This window comes from Gopherus evgoodei, chromosome 4, assembly GCF_007399415.2.
Source record: "Gopherus evgoodei ecotype Sinaloan lineage chromosome 4, rGopEvg1_v1.p, whole genome shotgun sequence".
Taxonomy (NCBI): domain Eukaryota; kingdom Metazoa; phylum Chordata; order Testudines; family Testudinidae; genus Gopherus; species Gopherus evgoodei.
The window spans coordinates 24024774-24047844 of record NC_044325.1 but is presented as its reverse complement, the minus strand read 5'-3'; the positions used below and the strand labels follow the sequence as shown (position 1 = coordinate 24047844).

The following is a 23071-nucleotide window of genomic DNA, read 5'->3' as shown; positions in this document are numbered from 1 at the left end:
CATCCAGCAGACTATACACTGAAATACTTCTGAAAGTGACTCTTCACTTTCAAAGCACTTATGGTTTTTATCTCATTTTAGGTCCTGTATACGTAAAAATTGTTATGCAAGTTTTATTGAGAACTTGAACACAATTTTTTTCTAATCTTATTAGTTTTGTCAAAAATGAACAAGCTAACCCTATGTAATGGCCTGAAACACTTAATTTTGAAATACTGGGATAGTCCCTGCTTTTATATGATTTTGCAGGAACTTTTCAGCTCACCTGAAATATCCTGATTCTGCATTTAATGAATTAAACATCTGGTTTTGATAATCACAAAACTGTTAGTATCTTGCAGGGTGGATTTGATTTAAATCAATTTGATTTAAATCACTAGTCAGGAAGACCTGATTTAATCATGGATTTGTAGGTAAAAGTGCGTTCTTGTTGGTTGTTATAACCTTAATACATATTCTTCACAACTCAAATGTAGGTTTCATTTTTAAAAGGTACACACTATACATTTTTAAAGTGATTTATTTTTGAAAATTTTTCAGATTAGTTTTACAGCTGTATCAGAAACTGAATGATTGTTTTGGTTATTTCACTTACCAAAGGTAATTGAAGCAGATATTTTTGAGGTCATTGGGAGGTGAACGGTCTCCAATTCAAGAGGTTAATCATTAATATTTGGAGGAATTTCTTGCCATGCTGTATTAGGAGGAGATCATCACCAGCCAGACATTTAAATTGTTTTATTAAACTAAAACAACATTATGTATTCCTGGATTTTTTTTCTTCAACAGCATACATAATTTTTTAACAAAACAAGCAGATGAATTTTTTAATTCAGTTAAACATTCAAGTTTTTTAAAATAGCTTTGTTTTTGTTAAAATTGTTTTGAACTGAAATAGTTAAATTACATTAATTTATTAAAAAAAAATTAAATATCATTTTCCTGTTTGTTCATAATCTGGAAAAGAAGAACAAGCTTTCCTGCTTTTTAGGTCCCAAACAATTTCTCAATTTGGAATGAATTAGTCCAAAGGAAGAAAATATTCTTTTTACACCAGCAGTAGAAGCTACTGCTGTTAAAAGTGAAGTTATCACGTCAACAGTCTCTGAATCCAAGAGCTTAAGTGACTTCCTCCAGTTCTCTGGTGTGACTTTCTTTAAAACATCATCAGCAAACATATATTTCTTGAATGATTCTTATTCCCAAACTGGGTTGTTTCTTGGCTTGCTGCCATTATAGGTTTTCCCTTCCAATGGGAGAATAGTATGGTAGATCTCAAATCAATGAAGGCTACACTCGAAAACATAGGCGCCAACTTCTCATGGTGCCAGTGGGTGCTCGAATCCCCCAGCCCTGCCCCGACTCCCCCTGTCTCGCCTCCATCCTAACCTCTTCCCCAGAGTCTCTGCCCCCTATTGGATCCCTCTCCAAATCCTCACCCCCTGCCCCGCCTCCTCCCCTGCACACACCACATTCCCCTTCTTCCCCGCTCCCTCCTAGCAATTGCCGCGTGAAACAGCTGTTTTGCGGTGGCAGGTGCTGGGAGCTAGGGGGTAAAAGCGGGCACATGGTGCACTTGGGAGGAGACAGAGGTGAGCTGGGGCAGGGGCGGGGCGGGCAGATTTTTCCCTATGGGTGCTCCAGCCTCAAAGCACCCACGGAGTTGGTGCCTATGCTCAGAAAGACCTCAAGACTTCTGGAATATGCTGCTCAAACAGTTTCACTTTTGTTTCTACTGCCTGACCCTCCCTTCTCACATTTATCTCAAGACTTCTCCTTGTCCAGATCTATTCCACCCCCAACAATCTTCTATTCATTGAACTTTTTGAAACTTTGCACTTTGAGAGAGGTAAGGGATTGACTGTGTACAGAAATTTGCAGAGGGACAATAGTGTTGAGGTCAGTTATTTCTCACCTCTGTATATTTATTTATTTTAAAACATTTTTGCTGTTAACAAGCATGTTATTTCTGGAGACACAAATCCACAGTTCTCAAACTGTAAAACTAAGCATCTCTGATGGAATTTTCTAGACTGAGCACTGAGATTAACCTAAATAATCTACACAGAAGCCCTGGGAACCCCATAAGATTGGATCCCTAATCCATGAACTATTGCAACTCATTTACAAAACTTTTCCTTAAACATTATATGAATACATTGTCTCATACTATAAAATTAGAATTTATAATCCCTATTATATGATGAGATATCTTTGAGCTATAATGTATCTTAATTAAAACAATCTTTAGATAGGTTTTTACTTCAAAAAGCATTTTATTAAAATCCAAATTTATTTTTTTTATCATTGATTTTTATCCACTCTATCTTGAACAAACCAGTAAATTTTGCTCTGTTTGTGGGGAAAAGATAGTCCAGGGGAACGAGTGCTCAGTAGAATAAAGTTTTTTGAAGTGAAAAGAGAGATGATATATACATGCTACTGAAGTTGTTGTGTTTAGAGTGAATGTTAATGGCATTTGTTCAGTATTTTGTGATTAAACTTGTTCAAAATACGTCATTACTAGAAAAAAATCATCCCACACAACTGTTACTGAAGCAAAGCAACGTTATGCACATACAAGTATTTACAAGATCAGGGCCTTCATTCTTCTAGGTTTACAGCACAGGGCATCTGACACAAATTAAGAGCTGCAGGACACTTTCCAGGGAAGTGCAGTGTTATAAAATGGGTGGTGGGGATGGCTGTATTGCAAACATTAATATCTTGTCATGTTTTTCTCCTTCTCGCCTACCGATTCAGTCTTATGTCTATTTTCCTGATTCTTTAGTTTTTTTTAAATAGTAGTGGGTTGTTTTTTTTTTAAAGCAGGCCACCACAGTTTCTTTGCTGTCTCTCCCCCCTCAGTTCTCTTTCCTTGCTTTCCCCATGTAAATCTCCATTTGAAGGCAAACTTGTTTGTTTTTATTTCTGGTCTTAGTTGAAACTTGCAGATCTCCATTTATAAACTGGAAGCAGATGAGCCAGTTTTAATCATGCTGTTCTGAATACTGACCTACTGTGCACCACATCTGAGAAGTTGGGTATAAGTTTTACAAATGTAATTGCTATTAGTGGGGCTTCTCTTTTAAAAATAAAGCTAATAAACTTTAAAAAGTTTGCTTTCATGTTACATATGGTGACTATTAGCTTTTTTGTGATATCAGAATCCTAAATCAGATCTCATTGCAAATCTAGGAAACACTTCTTTTCTCAAAGTCATGGCATAACCAGCCTGTCATAACCTAGGTGAGACACAACAAAATTATCTGTATCTACACAAAATAGCATTAATATAGCCTTCAGGCTGAGGAAATTGAGTCACGTGTAGAGCAAAATTAAACTTGAAGCTCAATCTTAACTCTGCCCTGATGTATCTCAGTTTAAGATATGCACAGCTGAAAGAGGTTTAAAAAAGTTGTAACTCAATGTAAACGATTGAACTTGATCAACTATGCTTGTGTTTTCACTGCTCTATGATATAAAGGCTTTTTTTGCTTGTATTTACAGTATAAATATTGGGAATATCAATTGTTTTCCTTAATTTTGCTGTAGAACTTCTGGGAGGGGGAATATGTGTCAGGTGTATATTAGATTACACCTTAATTGAAGGGGTGGGAATGTTGAATCTTTAACAATGTTATCACTCAAGTTAGATCTTTAGATAGGCCTTTATTCAGACTTTAATACTAAAAAAAAAAAGTCTTCTCGTCTGTAAGATCAATAGAGCTGTTATCCAATGGGATGTCAGCCTACATGCATTATATAAATAGAACTAGAGCTGTAAGTAACAGAGGGAATGGTGTGATCAGATACAGTAACTCCTCACTTAAAGTTGTAGTTATGTTCGTGAAACAATGTTTAAATCTTATGGGACAATTGGATTTGTTTATGTAAACGTGGGGGTTAGGTTCCAAGGAAATTTTTTGGGGGCAGACAAAAGGCATTATACAGTATACTGTACAGTACAGTACTGTGGTTGGGAAGTGCCCCTGGCTTACCCCACACAGGCATAGCCCGCTGCAGACAAGGATGCTAGGAAGCACCTTTGCAGCACCAGCGGCAGCTTCCCTGGAGAACAGGCTTGGATTTTGCTGGGAATGCTCCAGGCCCGCCTCTTCCTACCCCTACTCCACTTCCTCTCCGGAGCTTGCCACAGTGCCCTAAGCTTAGGACTTTCTGGGAGAGAGGAGGAGGATCAGAAACACGGTGCTTCCCTGCTCCTCCCCCTCCCTCCCAGGAAGTCCTAAGTGCTGCCAAACAGCTGTTTAGCGGCATTTAGGATTTTCTGGGAGGGAGAGGAAGGAGTGGAGACGTGGGGCTTCCGTGTTCCCTTCCAGAAAGTCCTAAGCGCTGGGAGGGAGGGGGAGGAGGCAGAGAAGCGGAAGTTGTGCAATGCTCCCTTGTAAAGTCACTGCTCTTCCACAGAATCTTACAAGCAGGCAGCCAAATGATGTTATAAGAGAACCTTACACAACTTTAAATGAGCATGTTCCCTAATTGAGCAGGGACGTAACATTGAAACAACGTTAAGTGGGACAACATTAAATGAGAGGTTACTGTACACTGAAGATCCTGACAATTTTTTGTTCTGCCTCCATAACTCCAGGAAGGTTTACCTGGTCTGCTGCAGAGCAAAAACACTATTTAAAAAGAGTCCATAAATTTACTTTCTGTAGTTTGTGTCTCCACAGGGAAAGTATGCAGATCCATACGCCCCTGCTTGTAGATCCTTTGACAAGGTCTGGTTTCTACCTTAATCAGGGCATTGTCCTGGGAGTTGTCACAGCCCTGAAAATCCATCCAGCCAGTTTGAACTGCCTCCCGCAATGGTCTCTCAGATTCTTTGTGAGACAGCCCTGATGTAACTCAGCCGGGCTCACTATGAAATCCAGTGGGGCCAAAAGTGTGGCCATGTTAAGGCTTCCCTGGCTCTTTCGTCAAACGGGTCTGGAAACACCAGTAAAATTTAAGGAACCCAGTTAGGGACGTCTGAAAAATGTTCACTTCAAGTGTTACTGATTTCTATAGCACAGCAACAGATGCAGTGTTCCCTTTAGATCGCCTCTTCAGTGATATATTATTATATTAAGACACAGAAACCACTCTCTTCTGTACTAGAACTAAGGGGGGAATTGAGGGGGGGACCCTGTAAGATTATGGTATACTTACTGGCTGGGCTGTGAGTGGCTAATTATGCTTGTTCTCCTTTTATAACCTGAGAAACTGGGAAGGAAAGGTAAGACATCAGGGAAAGGCACTACAATTCTGACTATAATGTTGCTCCTTCACAGAGGAGACTTCTAAAGCTTAGTTTTTCCAGTAAAATCGGGAGTAAGGGGTTCAGGGACTCTTTTCCTCTAGTTAAGTATTATAAAAACCTTCAAAGGGAAAAAGCTCTAAAAAGAGTAGAGACTAGGTGAGCGGATCCTGGTAAGTCTTCAGATTTGTTAAGGGCTGTTATAAAGAGGACAGTGATCACCTGTTTTCCGCATCCACTGAAGATAGGACAGGAAGTAATGATCTTAATTTGCAGCAAGAGAGATTTAGGGCCAGTCTTCACTGGCAGTGTTAAAGTGGTGTCGTGGCAGTGCTTTAATGTGGCTTGTGTAGTCTAAAAAAAAGCACCTCCACGAAGGGCATAGCTGCCAGTGCTGGTGCACTGTCTATACTGGCACATTACAGCACTGAAATTTGCAGCGCTCAGGCGTGTGTTTTTTCACACCCCCCAAGCGAGAAAGTTGCAGCACTGTAAAGTGCTAGTGTGGACAAGCCCTTAGGTAGATATTAGGAAAAAACTGTAAGGATAATTAAATTCTGGAATAGGCTTCTGAGGGAGATTGTGGAATCCATTTCCTTGAAGGCTTTTTAGAACAGTTTGAACAGACATCTCTCAGGGATGGGTCTAGGTTTTGTTCATTCTGCATTGTTGCAGGGGGTGGTTGACCTCTTAAGGTCAGCCCTATATTGCTATAATTTTATGAAAGGAACAAGAAAGGGCCCAAGAAGTGCAGAGAGGCTCCTCATGTTCATCTTCCAGGGAGCAGGGTCAGCTCTCTCCCACAAGTAATTTGTTATGACTTATACTTCCCAAATGTAACTCATTTCTAGTTAAGGAACTGACAAGTGTTTATTTAAAATAATAATAAAAAGACATTTCTTTCATACACCTATTGCCTCTACAAGTTGTGCAAGAGCCATGAATGCTTGGTCACTCCATATTGCCCACTGTCCTTCAACATCAGAAGATCCTCTGGACTGGGATCCTTTTTTTGAGAGAGATTTCATTAGCTGTGGTAGGAGATTGTGTGCCCCCTGAACAGCCTGAGATTTACAGTAAGCGAAGAGCTTCGCCTGAGGCTGTGGAAAGCCAATCCCAGGCAAGATAGGTATTGGTAACCACTGAGTAACCTAGAGGTATGTGCATTGACTGTAAATGGAGCTGCCATGGAAACTGCTTAAATAAATTTAAAAAAGATATAAGAAGGCCTTGTAACTCAAAAGGAAATATACACCCTACTGTCATCTTGGTACTCTTTTGATATAGCTATATCATTTTTCAGGCAAGTTTGACTACAGGCAGGCTGATGTCGTTTCCCAAATAGAGAAGTTTTCAGTTCCCGCCAGTCTCAGTTGAGTGTGGTAGTGAGTGTCAGATTCTGGGATTTATTTTCATGGACCCAGATCTTGCAGAGCAACTTTTCTCCCAGGGTGAGCCTCTCTGTGTAGGCTTGGTCAAAGCCTCCCTCTCTGGACATGCAGGCAAGGGATTCAGTGCAGGACAAATGAAGTATCAAGTCCAGGGAATCTGAGTACTGCCCTTATTAAGGAATCCTCTGAGCTTTCCCAACAACAATTTTCTCTGTCAACCTCAGAATCTAATGGCAAGCACCCATAGGGCAAAAGAGAGAGAGAAGGAAATGAGAAGTAACTACTGCAATCCATCGCTATGGTCACTATCGTCCCCCAACTCATCACAGGGAAAAAACAAAGCATTCCTAAAAAGATTCTACTACTCAGGAAAGCTAATCCAGGCAGAGGTGTCCTTCCTGTTTGTTTGTCTTCTGATGCTGATTCCTCTAAGGAGGGGCAGGTTTAAGAAGGAAGCACAAATCTGGATTTTGCAGGTACAAGAGTCCTTCAGTGTCCTGCAATGGAGGGACAAGCTTCAGAATCAGAAGAGGAAATAGGAAGGGAAAAGAAGGGAGAACTCTTTCAGTTAATTTTTCAAATCTGTGCTTCAGGACAGCTTCCAGTTTAGGCCTACCTCCTGAGGAAACTTCTAAGACTAAGAGGAGGAGGAAGGTCAGAAGAATGACTACACCACTCGAAAGTGTTATCCCTCAGATCCAAAACAGCAATATATTGCCCACAATACGGTCTTGATAGATGTGATCAAGAAGGAATGGGAATCCCCAGGAAAAAAAGAAAAGACCAAGCAAGGTTGTTATGCATTTCAAGTTCCTGAAAAATCCCAGACTCAAGAAGCAAATGTTTAATGTCCACGCTGGTGACAATCAACGAAGTAGACTTTCTGTCATTCTTCCCCGTTTGTCAGTATTGCTTGTGGATGTGCTGTAGTTGGCCAGAGTGCACACTAGAAATCTCCAGTCATTTCTGCTGTCCCTGTATCATCACACTTTAGTTTAGGAGAGTCCAAATTCCTTAGAGCCTAATCATTTCTAAGATGGTACTCATGGTCAAGAATGAATTACCTAGAGCTAAAGTGGACAGAATAAGACTTGCATCCAGTGCCAAGTTCAAGCGATAAAGGGCCCACACAGATGAATTCAATACAGGGAACTTGGATGGAGCAGGAGGAGAAACAAGTATAAACAGGTTGGCGCTCAGGACAACTTGCTATGAATTCAGTGCTCTCTCCCCATAGACGAATGTGTCATATGGTAATGGTGAGCGACAACACTACTACGGTCGCCTACATCAATAAACAGCGTGGGACAATGTTGTCATCCCTGCCCAGTGAAGCCCATCTTTGACATTCTGGGTGGAGAAAGAACCTATAGTCCCTCAGAGCTCTAAATACTGGAGCAAAGAGGAAGATGGTTGCCAGCTGGCTAAGCAAAGAACAGCTACATCAAGCAGAGTGGAGTGTGAACCCAGAAGCTTCACTTTCTAGTGAGAAATTTCAGCGTCCTTTCAAACCTGTTTACATCTGTAAGATCCCCTCCTTTCCCTCCTGAAAGAGAGATCCAAAGATAGTAAGCATAAGTGCTCCTGGAGGTGGCCAGTAGCCCTCCTGTATGCCTTTACTTGTTCTCTTTTGCCGCCCGCCCTCCCCCCCGCTACTCAGAACTAACCAGAAGACGAGGGAGAGTGCACTGGTAATAATGGCTCTGCATCGGTTGAGACAGCCCTGGTTCTCCAGTCTTTCAACATGGCTGAGTCTGATCTCATTGTCCTCCCTTTTGAGGCAGGATTTGCTTTCTATGGGACTGATGTATCAGTCAGAGTACAGAAGACTGTGTGGCTTTTGAATGATCTTGCAGGAGACATGGGATATACAGAAGCTTGTAAGCTCCACTCTGCTGACACCTAGAAAAACTTCAACAAATTCTTTTTATTCTGTGAACCTGGTGGAAGTCCAAGGGGTGGTGCAAGAAACATTGCTTTTCTCTGAAGGGCTAAAAATTAATGAGAAAAACAAACTGATTTTATTAAACTGCATTTTTTAAATTTAAATACGTTTTTCTTTTGGAAAATAAAACATTTAATGTTGAAACTTGTATCCAGTTTTAAGGCCTAAACTTACTATAATTTTACAATAATTTAAATTCAATAAAAATATTTAATCAGTATATGCTTGAGCCAAAGTATTAAAGTCAGACCATTGAACTGGTAGAAGTTGCTAAGTATGCACCTGGAATCAGAGTTTACTGAAGTGCTAAACCAGCTTTGACAGCAGATGCCTCTTCTGCAGGTGCATAAAATACTTTCTTCGTTTACTGAATAATTATTTCCCAACTTTGAATGAACTGAGGTGGAAGATGAAAAAGCAGAAAATCTTGTTTTCCTCTTCCAATCTCTGAATAAAAATAAAGGTGTGAGAAGATGAGATCTAGTAGGTCTAAAACCCTGAAGGGACATGGTAACGATAAATAGTACAATTCACTAACTACAGATATTTTCTGTGTTTCACAAATCAGTTTTAAATACAAAACCTGTTTTTATAAACATAGTTTTTTTCTGCTGTGTTCAGTACCTTTATTTAAATAACTGTTGAAAACTGTTTTGTGCATTTTGATTGAATTCCAACTTCCATCCAAATGCAACTTAACACAGATCATGAGTACAATAGTCTAGTAAATCAAATGGTCATTTGCCATTTTCTAAGAAAGTAAAACATTTTTCAGATTCTTAAATTATGTTAAGCTATATAATTGCATAAATATGAAAAGATAGTGTTATCCTGGTTAGTAAAAAGTTCCAAATTTAGTGTAAAGGCAAATCAACATGGCTTTTATGATTACTAACTGGTGAGAATAAATTTTCTTTAGAAAAATAAATAAAAATGCAAAAGATTAAAATCATTTAAATTAAGATTTCCTGCTTCTTGATTTAAATTATGGTTAAAATTAGTGATTTAAATTACTTTGATTTTAATAAATTCACCCTGTTTTCTCCTCCGCCATGTTTGCAGATTTTAGAATTCTTACAGGAAGGTCTGATCAGGGATTTCAGTGTCAGCATTTTAACACTGAAACAAATGGCTGCACTGTATAGCATACTTTCCTCCAAAGGCCAGAAGACTATCTCTTTACCTGAGCTCTTGAGAATTTCCTCAGCCTTACATCTTTACTTCATTCTCCTAAGATTCATCAAACAGCATCATGGGACCTCAGTTTGGTTGTTAATGCCCTGATTCTGCGTTTCTTTGAGCTGCTTGGGAAAGTATCCATGTATTTTGTCTTCAGATGGTTTTCTTGGTAGCAGTTATTTCTAACCTGGAGGTTATCCGAGGTAGGGGGCTTCCCTCGGAGGAACACTACTGCAGATTTCACAATGATGTGGTTCTCTGAACAGACATGGTCTTTATCCCGAAAATTAACTTTTTTTCTTCACAGTCCAAGAAATGGTGCTTCCCTCTTTGTCCAAAACATCGCATCCAGCAGAGATGCTCGGACATACATTGAATGTTTATACAGCCCTCAGTATCTACATCAATCACACACAGGCTTTTCACAAGTCCAGTGCTCTAGATACTCTCTATCATCAGGATGTAAAGAAAAGCATTGAAACTTACTATTTCAGGTGGTTGAGATGATGCATCCAGGAGACCTACAAATCAATCTGTCTCTCTTAACCAACAACAAAACCCACTCTTGAAAATGGTGGTGGCCTCTGCAGGGTGGTCACCTGGTTGTCCGTTTATACTTTATCTATTTTACAACTGCGTGTTCAGGTATCACCTTCAGTAGGAGGGTGCCACAAGTTATGCTCTCCCAGTATAGGAGGAGGAATTTAAACATGACTATACTCATTTTTAACATCTCCCCTCCCCTCCCCCCCAAGGGTTGCTGCTATAAAAATGCAGTTGGTTAACAGATGCATGGACCTTGTAGATGAAAGAGGATAAGAATTTTATTCTGAGTTATAAGGCCTAGCGATCTGATGAAACTGTTCCCCCACCCTCAAAGTTTGGAGCTGGATTTTTCATGTAAAATAAACTGGAAAATTAAGGCCTTGTACGTCAAAAGGGCACAAGTCCTTTTGGGCAAGTCACATAAGTACAACATATACCTGTGCCAACTCAAATATGAATATTCCGATAGTTGTCATAAGTTCTGAACCTTCTAAATAGCTGTCTTTCCATAGTATGAAGGCAAGCAGAGTGTCACTGAAACAAGTGTAAAGGCACAGCTCCTTTCCTGTCAACTTGAAGCCCCCAGCTGCATCTAACTTTGAGGATGTGGTATGATTTCACATCTTAACTGAAGCATGGGTGTGCTGAATCACTAGCATGGACCTCCTTCCTAAATTGTTCTCCATGTCTGCTGAAAGTAGGGCAAGAAGTAACAGTCTCCAGGGGAGATTAAGTTTAGATATTAGGAAAAACTTTATAAGGATAGTTAAGTTCTGGAATAGGGTTCCAAGGGAGGTTGTAGAATCCCCGTCATTAGAGGTGTTTACGAACAAGTTGGACAAACAGCTGTCGGGGATGGTTTAGAGGTATATTGGAGCCTGCCTCATTAGAGGGGGCTTAACTAGATGAGCTCTTGAGGTCCCTTCCAGATTTACATTTTTCTTCTATGGTTACTTGACCAGTGTTAGGGTACATCTAGTGTAGATGCAATAAAATTGATCCCTGATCACTCTACTGTCGACTCCAGAACTCCACCGTGGCGAGAAGCAGAGTCGACGGGGGAGTGGCAGCAGTCGATTCACCGCCATCCTCATGGCCAGGTAGATCGACCTAAGATGCGCCAACTTCAGCTAAGCAAATAGCATATCTTAGGTCAACACTCCCCCCCAGCCTTAGTTCTTGACATGAAATGGGTGTAAAGAGCAGGGTTTTAAAAACAATTTAAAATAGATTCTTTCAGCTGCTCATCTTTCACTGTTGAATCTTGTAATAGAGCCAGAGAACAATGAAATGACAATCAGTCTTCTAGGACAGAAAAGAGACTTTAGGGGAGACAAATGAAATAGTCCCAGTGTCTCCAGTCTGTTACATGGAGACTACTCCATGCCTTTAACTTTCTTCGCCAGTCTGAGCCCTTTTATTTACCAAGGGTTGTGGGGGATCCATTTCTTCCTCCAGAAAAAATGTTAAGATCCCAGTAATCCAGACAGCATGTATATAGACTATGAGATTCTTATTGTACAGAACAATGATAGAGAATAGTCTCCTACAAATATCTTCATGGTATAGGTACTATAAAAAAACCCTGTGAATTACTGGTATTGCCATAGTGCCTAGGAGCCCAAGTTGCAGACAAAGATTCTATTGTGCTAAGTGCTGTACAAACACAGAACAAAGACAGTTCCTGCTCTGAAGAGCATACAGTCTTAAGTATAAGACAAGAGGCAACAGATGAATTCAGACATGACTGAGTACAGGTAAACAATGTGACAATATTTGTTAGCATGGTAGCTGTGGTCTCAGCACAGCAGTAACCAACTATTGTCAAGTTTTTTTGTAGGCAAAGGAAGGATTTGAAGGAGGGGTGTTTACAGGGAGTTTACAGGGAACTGCTCACAAGCACGTGGGGTAGAATGTGAAAAAGCATGAAAGTGCTTGTTTGAAAATTTAACAATCTAGTTTCTATATGATTCTGTAGGAGCAAATATTGAAGTATGCAGATAAGGAGCTCAAAGTGGCTCCAGAGTTCACTAGTGTAGAAATGGCCTGAGAGACCTGGTGGCTAAAAATGTGTCCTGTGCTGTAATCTGTACCCCACACAACGCTGCCTAGCAACAAGTGCAGTAAGTCCTCGCTTGATGTAGTTATGTTCCTGAAAAATGCGACTTTAAGCAAAACGATGTTAAGTGAATCCAATTTCCCCATAAGAATTAATGTAAATAAGGGGGGCTAGGTTCCAGGGAAACTTTTTTCACCAGACAGGACTGTGTGTGTGTGTGCAAGTTTTAAAAAAACAATACTGTACACAAAAAAGATGATTGTGAAGCTTGGTTGAGGTGGTGAAGTCAAAGGGTGGGATATTTCCCAGGGAATGCCTTACTGCTAAATGATGAACTAGCACCAGGCTGAGCACTCAAGGGTTAACATGTTGTTAATGTAGCCTCACACTCTACCAGACAGCACAAATCGAGGGAGGGGAGACAGCATGGCAGACAGAAACAGTGTATGTGTGAGAGAGATGTGCATTGCCCCTTTAAGTATGCTGACCCCAGTAAGTACATTGCCTTTTTAAGTAGATCAGCAATTTGAGACAGCAGCTGCTGCTGCCGTCTCCCTATGTCCTGAGCTTTGTCATGTCCCTCCCTGCTCTATAGAGATAGGGTAAGTGGGGGGCAGGGGGAGGACACCCTGACATTAGCCCCTCCCCCCCCCCTTGGTGCACAGCAAGCAGGAGTAAGGTGACCAGATGTCCCAATTTTATAGGGACAGTCCTGATTTTTGGGTCTTTGTCTTATATAGGCTCCTATTACCTCCCACCTCCTCTCAATTTTTCACACTTGCTGTCTGGTCACCCTAAGCAGGAGGCTCTCGGGAACAGCTCCAAGGCAGAGGGTAGGAGCAGCAGTAGGGAGGAGGGACAGCTGACGGCTGCTGCACAGGGAACTTAGGGGAGCAGGGAGCTGAGCGGGGGCTGCCGGTTCACCCTGGTTCCAAGCCTCCACCAGCTAGCTTCAATGGGCTGCTCTTTCTGCAAGCAGTGGACAAAGTAGATGGCTGCCAACGTTATAAGGGAGCATTGTGCAATGTTAAACGAGCATGTTCTCTAGTTGATCAGCAATGTAACAATGAAACAAAGTTAACTAGGATGACTTTAGGCCCTCGTCCAGACTAACCCGCGGCATCGGCGGGTTAAAATCGATTGCTCGGGGATCGATATATCGCGTCTAGTCTGGACGCGGTGTATCGATCCCCGAGCGCGCTTACATCGATTCCGGAACTCCATCAATCCGAACGGAGTTCCGGAATCGACACGGAGAGCCGCGGACATCGATGGAGCCCCGTCCAGACTGGTGAGTACCTCGATTTTAGAAATTCGACTTCAGCTACGTTATTCTCGTAGCTGAAGTTGCGTATCTAAAATCGATTTTAATTCCTAGTCTGGACGTGGCCTAAGTGAGGGGTTACTGAGTGTGGAAAAGTTGGTGGGGGGGGGGGCAGGAGACCTTTTTTCCCCCCATCCATCAGAGCATCCCTTCTCAAAAGAGCCCTAGTGGAAACATGGCTGTGTAGAGGCCGGAGCATAGATATTATTCTTTGAGTGTCATTAATCTTCATGTGGGATGTAGTGTAACCACAGTGGGTGGATATGAGTCAGTATTTAGTAAAACTGAAAGACGTATGTAATAGATAAGCCTCTTGGTGTGTGTTAAATTGCTGAAAGCATCTCACCTTTTGTTTACACAGCAATGGTAACTTAATGCCAAATTGATTAATATTTAAAGTTGCTTTATAACTTCACTACATTTGTTGATCATCTTGCTACATACAGTGAACTTGTTCACTAATAGAATTTAGTTTATCATAAAAAGTGTATACATAACAGACTATCTTAATTTTTGTTTTCATTGCTCTTTTTGCAGGCTGCTGACTTGAGTAAACCAATAGACAAAAGGATATACAAAGGAACGCAACCTACGTGTCATGACTTCAATCACTTAACAGCCACAGCAGAAAGTGTCTCTCTACTAGTGGGTTTCTCTGCAGGCCAGGTCCAACTTATAGACCCTATTAAAAAAGAAACTAGCAAATTATTTAATGAGGAAGTAAGTAGGAATCTTGATCTTTTTGCATGTGAACATGTCATATTTTAAAAAGTTATTATGTAAGTAAGCTCAACGTTTACCACTAAAAAATATGTGAACTCTTGCACAATAAGGTGTTTTTGCACCAAAAAATCATATAGGTTTTGTCTAGATTAGTTATGGTTGCATTGTAACTAGAGTTAGTTGATTGCCAGTTTACTTGAGTTAACTAGCATGAATATAAATGCTACTGTAGACACTCCACAAACATTTTGTTCAAGGGTGAACCACAGACAGAAACAAACACTTGTGCACGGTAACACATGGTCATTGAATGGCTTTACAACTAGCATAATTGCCAAATGACTTGAATTTAGAATTTGCAATTAACTCTAGCAATCAAAAGTCTTATTCTAGACAGTCTGAAAGAAGAGGTCTAGCCTGGCTCAACTTCTAAACCGAGCCTACTCATTTTGGAGTTGGTGGGAGCCCCCCATCCCCACTGACAGCTGTAGAGTAGGGTTTTGAAAACAGTCTCATTCCCAGTAGGGTGCTGCTTTAGACCTATCTGGTTTCTCTTCACACTTCTAGGAGCAGCTACAACTAGATCGGGAGAGGGAAATTCTCCTTACCCTTTCCTCTTCCACTTCCCAATTCCCCTTGTCTGAGTGGGGAAAGTTTGCATTTTCTTGGAATGCAACACTTAAAGGTGCCTTTTGGTAGAAACCAATGTACAGCAGAGTGCAGCTTCACTATGATTTTGTCTATACTAGAAAAAATGGTATCTATAATTCCCCACTGGTACAGCTGCATTGGTGTGAGCTGTAGTTTAGAAAAGGCATGAGTGGCCTCTGAAATTTCATCACTTTCACATAAATGTGTTAGTTTGACATAATGGCAAACTTCTGTGACCATGTGGGCACTTGAATTCCCATTGATAAGGCTATGAATTAATCACAAAGGTCACAGCAGTCATGGATTCCATGAGTTTACCAGACCTCTGTGACTTCTAGGGCTTCAGGAGGCGGAGGTGGAGCAGGACCGTGCACCCCTATCCTGCAGCTAGGGCTGACTGGAACCAGTACCCTGCAGCCCAAGCCCCCCAGCTTCCACTGAGGGCTGCAGCTGGGGCCCAGCCCTGTGGTATCCCGGGTTTGGCAGGGACTGCAGCTGGAGCTACATGCCTAGCCCCGTGGCTGCCGGGGGCTGCAGCCGGGACCACGCACCGCAGCCCTGGGGTGTCCCGTGCTTGCAGGGCCAGCCTTAGGGAAAATGGCGAACTTGCATTTTGGTGCCCCAGTCCCTGAGGGCAAGCCCCCCCAGCCCTCATGGGCTCCCCGGGCTCCCCACCCTCCCTTCCAACCTAACACCTGCACTGTGCCCCCTTTGCTGCTAATGCCTGCCCCCCCTCCTGCACCCCTAATCCCTACACCCCTTCACTCCTAATCTCTGCCCCCCTTCTGTGCCCCAACCCCTGCACCCTCCTCCTGAGCCCTTAGCCTCTGTACTGTGCCTCCTTTGCCCCTAACCTTTGCATCCCCCCTCCTGCACCCACGTGGGGAAACTGACCTAGATGCACAAAGTAGCTGTCATTGCTGCTTGCTCGCTCCTGCACTAGACTGTGCTCCTGCGCAGCCATAGGCTGGGGGCGGGCGGGGAGAGGAGAGGAGCAAGGAGTGATGTCAGGGCTTCCTGCATCCAGGTCACTTTCTTTGTGGGCTGCGTAAGGGGAGGGCAGGAGAGCAGCAACTCCTGATACCTCAGCATAGCCCAGGTAGGGAAGTGACCTGGATGCAGGGAGCCTGGGTGTGTGTGTTCAGGGGAATGTGTGTGTGCCTAAGTGAGTGCACTGTCTCTTTAAGAAAGCACTCGGGGTCAGGAGCCTGAACTAGGCTTATTCAGACACAAGCAGAGGCAGCAGCACACACACATTCCCTCTGCCCTGTCACCCCAGCTTAGTGAAAATCAGGTACATGTGGGAAGGGAACACCCTGCCCTCTCCCCCTCCCCAGCAGAACAGACAGGAGGACACTCTCAGTCTGGGGCAACTCCAGGGACAAGTGGGCAGTGGAGGGGGACAGGAACAGCAGCAGCTGCACACATGGAGCAGAGCGGAGGAGTGCCACCCCTGCTCCAGAGGAGTCACCTGGATCAAACTGCCCCCTGCAGCTCGGGTCTCTCCTCCTCCTCCTCCTCCCCCCCCCCCCCGCCGCTGCTTGCCTGCCTGCCTGCTGTGCTGCCTCCCAGCAGCGGGTCAGGTGGAAATCCAAACCCTATGCATGGCGCCCCCTTGGGCGGGCTAGTCGGGGCAGTTGCCCATACAGCCCACCCCAAAGGCCTGCCCTGCGTGCTTGGTGGGGGCCGCATGCCTCAACCCTGAGGCTTTCTCCAGGGGCTGCAGCTGGGGCCATGCACCCCTACCCAGTGGCTTCACTCAGGGACCATGTGCCCCCCCTTGCGGCTTCCCAGGGCCATGTTTTGTTTATTGCCTGTGACCTGTTGGTGACTTTTACTGAAAAATAACTGTGATAAAATCTTAGCCTTACCCATTGATATAGAGGAAATGGCGATAACGTCAATGGAAACTTCTTCCTAAAAACCCCAACTGCAGACATAACCCATGTTGTCTAACCACGAGTAAGCGAACTCCATGACAAAACCTGTGTTCTACTTACGTGACTTTCTAAAAGGTGAAAGTGCACTGGTGGTGAAGTCTAGTTTTTGCCAGTATATATGGTAAGCATAGAATAAAAGTTGATAAATGCATTCAGACAGCTTGGGACACTCTCCCCATTTCACAATAACTGGTTCCATTAAAGTGAAATGAATCTCCTCTCATACCACTGAGGCAATAAAGAAATGAGATGGTATTTGGAAACAAAACAAACTTATGGCAGAGGTCACTAAACACTAACAGTAGCAGAGATTGGAAATGCAGCTAATAGTGACAAGCTTGGTCGCCTGTGCTAACCTTAAATCTTAAAATTGCCACCATTAATTAACCACAGTTTTTTTCAAGCTGAAGTGTGGTTGACTGCAACCAGCAGTGTATTGTAGTGTAGATTTTTACTTCTTCTCTAATCCTGGTAGTTTTAATTGTAATAGGTTTCTTAGCTATTGCTGCCAAATCTGGGAGCCACCAAAGGGCAGACAAATTGACACCTTGACACATGCAAGAGTTAGGAAATGTTTGCATCCAGTTCAAGACTTGCCCAGGCTCGTATCTCTTGCAAAATACAGTTGTTGTCACCAGTGATTTGAAAGCACTTGGGTGAGCGGTCAAAATATTACTACCTCCTTTTTTTTAAAAAAGAGGCAATCTCTTCTGCCCTAAAGCAATCAAGATGGCAGATCCCTTCTGACAAATACCTGATTAGCAAAGTACCCTGCTGATACCCCAGATCTTTACTCTTATAGTTGCCTAATGAAACAAATTCAGTAAGATAAAATCAGTCCTATTACTTTGTGATCAAAATATAAAATCATTGGAATATGCAAGACATAGGGACTTGAAAGGCTCAAGAGGCATTACTTTTGGGGGAATTCTGTGCCAAAAAATTAACAATTCTGTGTGCAATATTTTAATATTCTGCATATTTTATTTGTCAAAATAACACAATATAAACATGCCAGTTTCAATTATTTTGTTAATTTATTTCAAAATAACTGTCAGCAAGTACATCTGTAACAAAACAGATGCACAAAGATTCAGGAAATGTTTTTTTGACAGATTCCTTTCTGGGCATATTAATGCAGAACTTTGACTGATTCATTTAAACTACAATACAGAAATGTATTTCCACACCCCTCAAAAGCAGTGCAAAGGCTTGGGGGAGTCACAGGGTAATAATGGAGGGTTAAGGAAGAGGGGAGGAGCTTTGGAGTGAACCTGGAGGGTTGTTAAGTGTGGGTGGGAGAAATATGGAACTGTCTTTTGCGGGGGCAGGAGTTTTTAAGGAGTTGGGGAACCTCCCCCCTGCCAGACCCTGGCTGACCCCGAGCCTCTCCCATTCAGTCAGGCACATCTCCCCCATCCCCATGTGGCCCAGAACCTCCCTTCTCATGCAGCCCCTGGTTCAATGCTGTCACTTCACTAGCTACCGAGCCCGCTCCCCAGTCTGTGACCCTGTAGCAGCACTGTGTGCACCATTCTGCCTCCTAACCTGGCTCCACTGGCAAGCTGTTGTAATGAATACAGCTGACTGCCAGCTGTTACTGTTAGTCAGCCAGCTGTTCTGGGGCCACAGCTGCTTCCAGTGGGCAAAACGTGGAACTGCAGCACTTCTTGGGCAGAATGTACTTTCTACTGTGTGTGTGGGGGGGGGAATTCTACACCAGACATTAATTCTGTGCATGGGCAGTGGTGCAAAATTCACCTAGGAGTAGACTGTGGAACCTCTTGCTTCTGGCTGGTTGTTCAAATGCAGTCCATTTTTGTAGTGATGGAAAATTTAGTCTTAATTGTATGTGAAATGAATTGGTGGTGGTCTTCTTTCCAGCGGACAAGTCTATAATCCAATTACAGCACCCTCTGGTTGGGCAACTGTACTATTAACTATCAAGCCTGTGGTCTATGCATTATTTTTGATTCTCCCCTCTCTTTTGACCCACACATTAAAGCCATGTCTGAAATCTTGCAGGTTCTCCTTGCACATCTCCAAGATCCAACTTCTCCCTTCTACCCACACCACCAAACTTCTGAGCAAATTCTTTAATCTCCTTCTCCAGCTTCTCTGCCTGTAACTGGGTCCCCTTTCAAGTCTGTTTAATGTGGCTGTTAGGATTATCTTATCTTACCTTCCCGCTTTTTACCGTCTTAAGTCCCTCCACTGACTCCTTCATTTACTGTATCAAATGCAGACTTTTTTCCTTGCTTTCAAAGCCCTCCACAATTTAGCCTCACCCTACCTGTTCAACCTGTTATTTTATAGCACAGTCTCTCTGCCAGTGTTACCAGCCACAATTTTCTGTTTCTCCAACAAGTATTTTAGTGTTTTCTCCCATGCTGTACCTTTGAATTGGAAAAGCTTCCAGTCAAAAATCCATAAACCCATCATCTTATTCTCCAAGTCTCTCCTCAAAACTCTGCTTTTCCTAATGCATACAGAAAACTGCAACCTTGGTGGTTAAGCAGGTGGCAAGTTGTGATAGCTTACTAAGATTTGTGCACCTCCCATTTTTGTTATCTTTTGTCATCTGCATCTCCACCTCAATCTGCTTGTTTCTCATCCACCTATTGTGTCTTGTCATCTTAGAAGCTTTTGAGGGCAGGAGTTGTCATCTGTTTCTGTATAAAACCTACCATTAATGTGGTAGTGTAATATAAATGTTGAATAATATTCACCCCTCTAGAGGGAGTCTCTTGCCCACTCTTGAGCCACATTAATAGAGCAGTCCAAGAGAGCTTCCATTGTGCCATCTCAGTACTTATTCCATGGCTAGAGGACAGACGTGGCCTGTGGCAGGCAGTATTGATCCAGTTTCCTAGCATCATACTTTAGTAAAGGTAATTCTCTTAACTAATATTTTGTTGAGGTCACAATAGAGGCATGATTGGCCAACAACAAAACAATTACCACAATTAAAATAATTAGCACACAAACCAACTCTTTAGTTCACCACAAAAAACGAGCAAAACTGCTATTTGAAGATGCTTGTTATTTCAGAAGAAATTTGCTAGATTAAGTTACTGTTCTGAATCTTCAAATACAAAATGATTTAAATCATCTTTTCGGTAGTCCATAATGATAGGTACTTGGCATACAGATTTTGGCTTTCATCCTCAGGTTGAAAGCAACAGAAATGCTTCAAAGCATAGCTTGAAATGTTCATTTAACTGCTGCTTTTCAGTGTGGTAGACAAATACACAGAATGAATATAATTGTCTACTGTCTTATCCTTCAATTCATTTTCTTCTGACAAATAGCTAAGTACCCTCTGCGGCCAGTCAGTCCCTGTATGTTTCCCTGGGAACTCCTTTTTACTTATTGCAGTCTTGACTTCTTGTGTATCTCAACTGTTCTTTCAGCCTACAAACTGTGGCTCATAATACTTTCACTTATTTACTGCTGTTGGTTGTTTCTGCCATAGATCACATTGAAGGTGTGGGTGGTCAGGTGGGCAGCGTGATGGATCAGCTCAGAGTTAACAAATATCTATTGGGCACCATGGCTGGACTAGCAGGCTCAAGCAGCCAGGTGAAATTTGCTAAGCCGCTTTCAATGTTTTCAGCACTGACAAGACACTCAAAATATCGTACATATGCATATTTAATACCCATGGTCACTCATTGTCTCTCAATTTGTGGAAGTACTTAATACTTTAAATGAGACTGCTTGTTGTACATATGGTGATCTAATGGACTTTTATGTTTCTCTGATATGTGAAGGGTAACTTGAAAAAGGGATGCTCTAATTTAAATTCTCTGACCAGTACTTAACTACAAGCCATCAATGTTCCATCCACCTCTGGGAGTTTGGTTATTGTAAGTCAGAGGAAGTAATCACAGCGTATACCTATAGTGTATATCTTGGCACACATTCACTGCAGACTTTAGTAACTCTACAATTTTCTCCTGGGCTCCTAAAGCTTTTTTTCCTTTTTCTTTGAGGGCAGTCCCATGTGTGGTTTTTGGGATTTAATCTGAACTCTGGTCTTAACTTTGTTTTGATTTTAACTAAATATAAGCTTAATGTAGAATGTAGCTGAGTAACTTCTATTCACACAGATTGCATACTATGTTTGAGACCATGTTCTTTGGCTCCTTAAGTAAGCCTCTTGTTTTTGCTGAGCTTGTAGAGGTAAATCTCAGAATGTTAAATTGTGATCTATAACAAATCGGCCTTGTTACTGAGGTAGTTTTATTATTGAATAAAAATTGGACCAGAAAGAATAAAAGCAACTTTTTCCCTAAACAGTAATTCCTCCTCTTCCTAACTGCCTATCTTAAGGTGACTGGAGCTTCTTTTGCAAATAACACCATTTTATAACTGTCAGGAGTTTGACAGCATTCAAAATTCAGTAAAAAATGTATTTTAAATAGATGTAAACTGTAAAACTATCACTCTTCTGATGCATATCTTGTTCTTTGTTTTTCACAGAGACTAATAGACAAGTCCAGAGTAACCTGTGTAAAATGGGTACCAGGTTCGGAAAGCCTTTTCCTAGTAGCTCATTCCAGTGGAAATATGTACTTATATAATGTGGAGCACACTTGTGGTACCACAGCCCCACACTACCAGCTACTTAAGCAAGGAGAAGGTTTTGCAGTCCACACTTGCAAGAGTAAATCCACAAGAAATCCTCTACTTAAATGGACCGTAGGCGAGGGTGCCCTGAATGAATTTGCTTTTTCCCCCGATGGGAAATTTTTGGCATGTGTGAGCCAAGATGGCTTTCTTCGTGTGTTTAACTTTGATTCAGTGGAGTTACATGGTACAATGAAAAGCTACTTTGGGGGACTACTATGTGTGTGTTGGAGCCCAGATGGGAAATACATTGTAATAGGTGGAGAGGATGACTTGGTAACGGTTTGGTCTTTTGTGGACTGTCGAGTAATAGCTAGAGGCCACGGACATAAATCATGGGTTAGTGTTGTGGCATTTGACCCATATACCACTAGTGTAGAAGAGAGTGACCCAATGGAATTTAGTGGTAGTGATGAGGATTTCCAAGACCTTCTTCATTTTGGTAGAGATCGAGCAAATAGTACACAATCTAGGTTATCAAAAAGGAACTCTACAGACAGTCGTCCAGTAAGTGTTACGTATAGGTTTGGTTCTGTAGGCCAAGACACACAACTCTGTTTGTGGGACCTTACAGAAGATATTCTCTTCCCTCACCAACCTCTATCAAGAGCAAGGACACACACAAATGTTATGAATGCCACAAGTCCACCTGCAGGAAGTGGTGGAACTAATTCAGGAAGTAATGGGAACAGTATCACAACACCTGGAAACTCAGTTCCTCCTCCTCTTCCACGGTCAAACAGCCTTCCACATTCTGCAGTCTCAAATGCCGGCAGTAAAAGCAGTGTCATGGATGGTGCCATTGCTGCTGGTGTTAGTAAGTTTGCAACCTTATCGCTACATGATCGGAAAGAAAGACACCATGAAAAAGATCACAAGAGAAATCATAGCATGGGACATATATCTAGCAAGAGCAGTGACAAACTGAACCTAGTTACTAAAACCAAAACAGACCCAGCTAAAACTTTGGGAACACCTCTCTGTCCCAGAATGGAAGATGTTCCCTTGTTAGAGCCTCTTATCTGTAAAAAGATAGCACATGAAAGACTGACTGTGTTAATTTTTCTTGAAGACTGTATAGTCACTGCTTGTCAGGAGGGATTTATTTGCACATGGGCAAGGCCTGGTAAAGTGGTAAGTTTTAATCCTTAATGCTGCATCAAAGAACTAGAATTTCAAATAGGTAGTTTTCTCAATATACCTGATTATTGGATATAAAATTTCTTTATGCTTAATGTAAAAAGGTTATTTCCTCAGAGCCATAGTTTTGGATACTGCATGCCATATTTCTGAATGATTTGAAGTGTCTTGGGGTACATTTCTTAGTTGCCTTCCAAGCAGAGAAATACTGTATATCCAAAGTTTGTGTTCCTATATTTTCAAACTTTTTTAGTATAGACACAACATGGTGAAGACAAAGA

The 23071-nt window shown here is 42.1% G+C and overlaps 1 protein-coding gene across 7 annotated transcripts in view; it reads left to right on the top strand.

Annotated features, from left to right (window-relative positions):
- Window positions 1–23071, top strand: part of WDR20 (WD repeat domain 20) — a 79325-nt gene that overhangs the window by 24259 nt on the left and 31995 nt on the right. For 5 of the 7 annotated variants that reach the window (XR_003999912.1, XR_003999913.1, XM_030558721.1 and 2 more), the window contains exons 2-3: window positions 14242–14424; window positions 21504–22784. The exons of 1 other annotated variant lie outside the window; for it this stretch is intronic. Coding sequence is in view for 4 of the 6 variants with exons in the window: in XM_030558721.1 (XP_030414581.1) it covers window positions 14242–14424; window positions 21504–22784 (1464 nt within the window). In the remaining 2 variants the exon portion in view is untranslated. The remainder of the gene's footprint in view (window positions 1–14241; window positions 14425–21503; window positions 22785–23071) is intronic. One more of the 7 variants, XM_030558723.1, reaches the window with a different exon arrangement.